This window comes from Vombatus ursinus, unplaced genomic scaffold (assembly GCF_900497805.2).
Source record: "Vombatus ursinus unplaced genomic scaffold, bare-nosed wombat genome assembly UNPS02014838.1, whole genome shotgun sequence".
Lineage (NCBI taxonomy): Eukaryota > Metazoa > Chordata > Mammalia > Diprotodontia > Vombatidae > Vombatus > Vombatus ursinus.
In genome coordinates, this window is record NW_020954616.1 from 1,677,922 (window position 1) to 1,686,718 (window position 8,797).

The window sequence follows — 8,797 nt, forward strand, 5'->3', positions numbered from 1 at the left end:
TAAAGTTATAGTATATATTATAACACATATACTATGTTTGGTTACATAAATTACATATATAAATATATAACATGATACATAATTGTATGAATATGTTATATTTATGCTGATTTTGCTAGCTAGCATTCTCACCCTCAGTCTGGGAAAATTAAGAGGACAGGCAGCAGCTTGGGCAGCTAAAGTATGTTGACCTTGTGGACCATCTTTAAGCCCCTGGAGGCAAGAGAGTGTGTCTGGGAGTGGAGGGTTCTGCCTCACTGGCAGCTGTGGCTTGGTGGAGGAGTTCATCCTCATTGGAAGCTGGTGCAGAGGGTTGGGGTACTGCTGATTCTGGGTGGTCTTGTACTTTTGGAGTGGTCAGTAATGATGGCAGGAGGCTAGCAGGGGTGGAGGATGTTGTTGCCAAGGGTAGAGACCTCAAATGGAACCCAGGGGTCTCAAACAGAATAGCTAGAGGAAGATCCCCAGGGGAGACAGCAGATGCCCTTAGGACATCACCACCCGCAAGATGAATTCTCTTGATTGAGCCCAACCACAAAGAACAAAGGCAACAATTTTTAAAATTATAAAAATGAAATATAATTAATAATCATAAAATATATCTAATATAACATACATATGACATAATTTATCATTTTAATACTCATAAATATAACTATTATGCCCATATAATAATCTATATGAGGACATCAAGGTAACACAATAGGTAAATTACCAGTCCCCGAGTCAGGAGAACCTGAGCTCATATTTGGCCTCAGACACTTCTTAGCTATGTGACCCTGGGCAAGTCACTTAACCTTGTTCACTTCATTTTCCTCATCTGTAGAATTAACTGGAGAAGGAAATGACAAAGCACTCCAGTATCTTTATCAAGAAAACCCCAAATGAGATCATGGAGAGTTGGACACAACTCAAATGACACCACCACCACAACCACCACCACCACCACAACAACAGCAACAAGCTTTATACTGCACCAGCAATATTAACTTTGTTACTTATTACTTATTGACTATATGTAACATACAATACTATTTAACATAGTACATAAAATATTATTCTACACATTATACAACACATTACATATGAACATATTATACATCATATGTCATATTATTGTATTGATATACAAACCTATGTAATATACTATGAAACATTGTAAAATAATATACAATTGCATATTATGATAGGAGTAGCACTTTCTTGACTGAGAATTCCTGCGTTTCTTAACTTCCTCCTCCAAAGAACTAAAGCAACAAGTATTTTATAATTAATCATAATAAAATGTAATCTCAATTATATTCATAAAATATACAGTATATTTATATATGCTATATGATAAATATATCATATAATTATGCCATAACTCACATCACAGCGATAATTAGCTTATTATGGTATCATGTATGCAAAGAATTACATATTACAGATTATATGTTATGTTACATAGATTATGAAATATAATATGGTATAATCAATATAACTTATTTACACAAGTTTTCAACTATATGTAGTATTATCTGAATTATTATATAACATAATTCTATATAATAGGTAATCTGTGATAACATAATTATATAGTAGTATGTAATCATAGAATCCTATAATATACACCATAATTATATATTACATATTACAATTATATGCAAATATGATATAGCATAATGATATAAGGTATATTAAATAAAGCATGTTCACAGATATGCAAATATATTATATTTGAATATATAATGCTTCATCCACTGTATTATATGAAACATTATATAATGGATGAAAGAATTGCATATTTGTAATGCATCATTATAATATATAAATGACATAACCAGCCTTAGATATTCATGAAGAATAAAATTATAGATTGCAAATTGAAATACATAATTAATATGACTATAGGAATGCAACATCATAGAATAAATTATGCATGGACTATAGTATAAATATATAGGGCATATGTTATAAACTATATCATATGATATCTCTCTTGTAAATGAATATATCAAATAATATATAGTGTGTCAAAATTACATATAAATCAATTGTTTTATGATTTAAATATTCATATGCAAGTTACATTTAATGTACATATAAATATATCATGTAATATAACATGTTTATCTTATATATTACATCATATAAATAAGATAATCTACATTCCACACTCAATATATATGATCTGCTATATATTATATACGATGATTTTATATATGATCTCATACATAAATTGTATATTTTGTGGGGAATGCATAATATAGTAAATAATAATATATTATATAATATATAAATATATTCTATTTATCTTGCTCTCCCTGACTAGCATGTTCATCCAGGCACTGACGTCACCAGGGAGGGGGGAGGAGTGGGGATATCTTCATATCCTTCTTTATGCCTTTGTATCCAGAGTTGGAGGCCAGGATTGAGTTGGGGAGCAGGGTAGTGGGTGTTGACCTTGAGAGGCCTGAGTGCAGGCACAGTATAAGGAAGAAGCAGCAGTGGTCAAATGGAACAGAGAGACTTCAAATTGATCAGTGAGAGGAAGATGGCCTTTCCCCCCAACTCCCAGGGCAGTGCCAGCTGGGCCCTGAGATTGCAAAGTGGGATGGGAAGGCAGTTGTCACTCTAAAGGCACCAGCCCCCATGAAGAGATGAGCCCTCTGGATAGACTCCCAAGCAGTAAAGAACAAAAACATTAAGTATTTCATAATTTATTAATTATAATACATAATTTATAATCTTACAAATACATTGTATAAATATTATTTTATGTGATATAGCTATAATATAACTGTTCTGCCACATTATGCTCAGCATGTGGCAGAGTGGTACCTGAGTTATGCATGGGTGATACATTATATATGTGTATATATATAGTATTACAATATTAAAAATATTATACCTTATATGCAAATTGATATAATGTAAACAATTGTATATACCACATAAATATTTAAATATAGTGAATGCACTATGCAATGAAATATCATTTATGCCACAATAGTATCTTACATATTATATGTGATATAATAAATTAGATATCACTATAAAATATATACAATATACACTACTCACAGCATATACTCTATAATACATAACATATAAAATGCATTACATGGTATATCATTCCTAGTATATAATATATGAAATGTCATATATTACAAAACATGTAAATATATTTGTATGTATCTCATGTCACATATATCTCACATAAGTTATATTATATAACTATTAATATATTGCATATTTGATATAATATATAATGTTTAAATGATATAATCAACATCATATATCCTTATAATATATAATTAGATAAGGAATGTATGATTACTATCCCTCATGTGATTATATAATTAATATTTTTAAAATAAATCATATGTTTATCATAAGATTATATATATGCATATACATACACACACACATTTATGCTACTCTTGCTGGCTAGCATTCTTGCTTCGGGACTGAGATAGTCAAGGAGGCAGTGGCAGTTGAGGATTGGGAAGTAGGCATGGCCATCTCTAACTCCTGGAGATGGTGGTGGCTGTACCCAGCTTTACTTATGAGATGCAAAGTACAAGCATTAGGACCTCCATTTTATGGGTGAGGAAACTGAGTCTAATTAAATGACTTACTTGTGATCATATGGCCAGTGAAAAAAAAAATTCAGGTCTTCTGACTCTAATATTTATGTATTTTTTATTCTAATTCCAGTGCTCTTTTTTGCAATACAATGTTGTTTCTCCCTGTAGAATTCCGTCTAGTCTATCTTTTTAGTGATCAAATACATGTGCCCAACATCTCTGGCATTTGGATTATACTAGAGAAACACTTTCTTATACTCCAATTCTCCTTTTCTCAGATGTAGCGAAAACCAGCACTAGTCTTTTTTTTTCCTTTTCCAACTCAATAAAGGCTAGGGGCTAAATTCCTTCACCTATCATTCAAGGACTTCCACCTTGCCTAGCCCCATTGCTCTACTTTCTTGACATATCTTACCTTCCAGACAAAAAGAACTGCTTTCACTTTTCCTTTCTCATCCTACCTTCTCCTATATTTATGCCTTTGTTCCCACTGACTCCCCAACTTTGAATATATGCTTCTCTCCAATATTTCCATCTACTGACATCCTTCAATGTCCCACTCAAAAGTTACCTCCTCTGTGAAGTCGTCCCCAGGCCAGCAGGTGAAAGTAAGCTCTCCTAACTCAAATTTCTCGTGCTGCTTTTCATGAATCTTCTTTGGCACTATCACATTTTATTCTATAGCATTCTTGTCTCTGTACTATTTTTATCACTTACCAGGCTCTAAATTCCCTGCAAGCAAGGACTATTTAGCTTTTATCTGCGTGCCTTCAGTGCCTGTCACATAATAAATGAGTACTTATAGTTTGTTGAATTGAACTATTATAATTAACCCCTTTCATTTCAAAAGACTCATTACAGGTATAATTCCCAGACTTATAGATTGGCCGCTTCCCGATGACAGGCAGAGTCATTTGACTCTTAGCAGTGAACTGTCAGCATAAGTTCATCCATACACGGCATGTGCATTCTTGGGAGCTTCACTCATATTAATTTAAATGGTAGCCCTCCTTGACTTGACCTCTATGTTCTGGAGTCCATGTTCCCATAAAGCCCACATCTCTCTGTCCATTGACTGGAATGTTGAGGCAGCCAGGTGGTGCAGTGGAGAGACTGCTGGATCTGCGGTCAGGAAGACCTGAATTCAAATTTGGCCCCATTCATGTACTAGCCATGTGACTCTAGGCAAGTTACTTATCTTCCATCTGCTTCAGCTTCCTCACCTGTAAAGTGAGGATAATTATAGCACCTACCTCATAGTAGATCAAATGGGATGATATTTATAAAGCACTTAAGCATAGTGCCTAGCACATAGTAGACACTTAATTAATGTATGTTTCCTTCCTATCAGCCTTTCCTACTGACTTTCCTTTTTTCTTTTTTGCCTGTCTGTGTTTCCAGAGCTACTCATTCCCCACCCATTCAGTTTTGATCACTTAGAATATTTATCTTTTTTACACAAGCTCAGTTCTTTGGCAACTTGATTAAAGGAGGCAGCAGTGTCAGTGACCCTTTCCCACTCACCCTTCCCTCCAATACACACTTGGTGCAGTGGAACCTAACATTCAATGTTTGTGAGGTTGATAGGGCTGATGGTACTGTTAGCATCTTTTCAATCATAAGAATAAAGATCAACATTTAGAGGCTTAAAATGATTTTCCCCTGAGTCTTCTGTGAACCTGAGTAGGCTGAAATTCATATTCTCTAAATCATCTCGAATGTTGCTAAAGCCTACATGATGTTAAATGCTGAATCTGGAGAAGTCATGAGAGACCTTCACTTTGTGCCTCCACAGACTCTGACAAGGTCTTCATCTTTGCTGCATGTATTCAAATGAAAGATTTAACCTATTTTTTAAAAAAAAGCCCTTAAAGTTGACGCCTTGTTTAGTTTTATCTGGGTTGGCACTCCAGCATTTCCATGCTAGAATTCAAGCTCCATGAAGGGCTATGTCTTTTCTGATCTTTGTATCTCCCCTAGTGCCTAACTCAGGCCTCTGCACACAGCAGGCATTTAGTAAATGATTGTTGAACTGGGCTGCATTGCATCACTGAGCTCATGAAGTCCAAAGGAAAGCATAGTTTGTGGGTATGGGGGTCAAGATCATCTTAAGATTGGGACCAGATAGGGTGGGTTTGGTAAGGCCCTATCCTTTGTATTGGGAATATCTGCATGTATGCCTCAGTAGAAATGAACGCTATAAACAAGTTTTCTGGGAACGTGTCCTGGTAGGCAGAATTGAATGGAGATAAAGGACTAAATACTCTGGATGTGAGATTGAATCCCTCTTCTATTCAGACAGGCATGGTGGGAAATTTGGGTAACAAATGTTAGGGTAATAATGATAAATTATTTTGAGTAATTCCTCCCAAGGGATGGAACAAACTTCAAATTACTTGGACTATTGCCCTCACTGGGAACGTGTTTGTCCCTCATGCTGGCTGTTGGAGAATTCTTTCAACTGGGAGAAATGGTAACGCTTGGTAGAGGTGTAACTGTCAGAGGGAGTCTGATGTCTGTGGGTCAGATTGGAAGCCAAAATATAAGCAAAGAAGCTTATTACCGTGTTATGGAATATTACTCTTTCTGAATAGCAGCTTCATTTTCCTAGGGTACATGTTTGATTTTTATGACATTTCAGGCCCACTTAGAGTACACAGCCAATCAGCAGCATTCTGTAGCAGCTTCGGATAGATAAGTAAAGCATTCCACAAAGGAAGAATGGATTGAGAGGGTGTGTATCTGTGTGTGTGGTGTGTGTGTGGTGTGTGTGTGTGTCTTTGTGTCTGTGTGTGGGGGAGAGAGAGAGAGAGAGAGAGAGAGAGAGAGAGAGAGAGAGAGAGAGATCAGCCAATAGAGAAAAAGAAAGTATTTGGAATGCAACTGGCAAAATTTATTATAAGAAAATATTTTCTATCCAAGGATAGGGGACAAGGGAAAATGTTCAGATACTTTTACAATTGCAAAAGAAGACTTTTTAGACAAAACTGTAGGGTGTTTTATCTAAGGACAACTAGCAGTTGTTACAGAAGTGGATGAAACTGCCTTCTTTATCGTATCCTGGCACAGTTGGTTATATTATATTTCTCCTTCAATTGGGGTTGAAGACTTTCTAATATCATGTCACCAGACGGTTGGAGGATTAGTTCATCAAGATGTTGTAAAGTAATTGTGTTTCCTATCTTCCCATCCCATGATCATTATCACCTCTCTCTCAAAGCTTTACAATATTTCCTTCCTTTGCTCCCTTTCTCTCTTATTCTTTGATTCAACTTCCTTTGAAAACCCCCCCAACACACCCAAACCCTTCTCTCTGTTCATTAATTTCTCCCACAAATCACCCTAATTCTGGATCCCAGCCTCCCTCTAGGATAAGACCTTAGTTTCCACTGTATTAGTTCACTTTTATAACCACTTGACCAGGGTGAGCTGGCATCTCTGAAGATATAGGTAATTCTAGGTTAGAGGAGGGCCAATATGAAGAGGAAATATTTTCCTCTTATATTTCATGCCAAGAAATGTTGGAGAAGGTTTCATTGGACTTCTCTCAGAGGATAGAACACTTGGAGCTAATAAGCTCTATGGTCCCCTTCCCAAACATCCTTCCACAGCTGAAGGGAAGTGGGAAGAAAGGTTAAAGTGTATAAAGAACCCCTCCCTTAAGATTTTCTAAACCATTAGAGTCACTCACAAAGAAACCTGAGGGGTATTTGTAAAGATCACATTCCTGCATCATTTCTTAGCCTTATTTCCACGCCCGTGTACGCTCATGTTTTTGTTTCTGCATATGCACAATCACTGAGATTGAATCTCTGTTTTTTCTTTCAACAAATATCCTTTTGCTGTTGGAGTATGGCTTCAAGAACCTAAATATGAATAGTGACAGTTAAGTATTTCTCTTGCTTTTTACCCATCTAGTGTGATGGGCAAGTGGTTCATGATAATGGCAGTCAAAATTAGGGATGTTTTTTACCAACAGCTCGAAGCAAAGCATCCTTGACCTCTTTGTTCCTCAGGCTATACACAACGGGGTTCAGCAGTGGGGTGATGACGGTATAGGTCACTGAAATCAGTTGGTCCTGGTCTCTGGTGTTCTCTGACTTGGGCTTTAGATAGGCGATGGCAGCACAGCCATAATGGACAATGACCACGGTGAGGTGAGAGGCACATGTGGCAAAGGCCTTTTGCCGACCCTCAGCAGAGGCAATTTTAAGAATGGTGGAGATGATGAGGACATAGGAGATGAAGACCAAGCCCATAGGTACCAGAAGCACCAAGACACTGATTATTAGAGTTAAGATCTCATTGATGGTGGTGTCAATGCAGGAGAGTTTCATCACAGGACGGATATCACAGAAGAAGTGGGCCACTTCTACACCACAGAAGGGCAACCTGAACACTGATGTCACCTGTGTCATTGCTACAATCAGACCAACGCTAAATGCCCCCCATACCAGCAGGGCACACACCTTACTGTTCATGATGATTGTATACCTCAGTGGGTTGCAGATGGCCACATAGCGATCATATCCCATTGCTGTGAGCAGGAAACAGTTATTGATGCCAAAGGTGACAAAAAAGAACATTTGGGTAGCACAGCCTGCCAGGGAAATGGACTTATTCCTGCACACAAGGCTGGATAGCATCCGTGGGATAATGACCAATGAGTATAAGGTCTCAGAAATGGAGAGCATGCTCAGGAAGAAGTACATAGGTGTGTGGAGGTGACGGTCAATTTGGATGATTATCACAATGATGACGTTGCCAGCCAAGGTAAAAATGTATAGAGCCAGGAAGATTACAAAGAGTGTGATCTGATGCTCCTGGAAACTGGAGAATCCTTGAAAAAAAAAATCACTCACCTCTGTGTGGTTATGTCTCTTCATTGAGTGACCTTCAATTCTGAAGGGAAAGGAAGGAACAGAGTTGGAAGACTTCCCACCAAAAGAATTCACATAAATATAAAAAATTTTACAACTAAATGAGCTCAGGTCTTTTCTGTAACTTAGGGACCAATCATTTCCTTGGTGCAGGAGAGATAAGTACTTTTCTCAGGGAAATAACATGGGTTTTAGAGTCAGAAGACCTGGGGTAAAATCATAAATTTGCTAGTCACCTGAGTGACCTTGAGTAAGTCACTTCCTAAGTCCCTTTAGTGTCATGGAATCATAGACCTGGAGCCAGAACAGACTTCAAAGGCTGTCTAGTCCAACCTCCCTCCTTTT

At 37.0% G+C, this 8,797-nt stretch overlaps 1 protein-coding gene across 1 annotated transcript in view; it reads right to left on the reverse strand.

Annotated features, from left to right (window-relative positions):
- LOC114026395 (olfactory receptor 10J1-like) overlaps positions 1 to 8,458 on the reverse strand; it is a 104,577-nt gene extending 96,119 nt beyond the window's left edge. Inside the window, exon 1 of the mRNA XM_027840086.1 lies at positions 7,949 to 8,458. Within this exon, the coding sequence (XP_027695887.1) occupies positions 7,949 to 8,458 (510 nt within the window). The remainder of the gene's footprint in view (positions 1 to 7,948) is intronic.
- Positions 8,459 to 8,797: the final 339 nt, after the last annotated feature.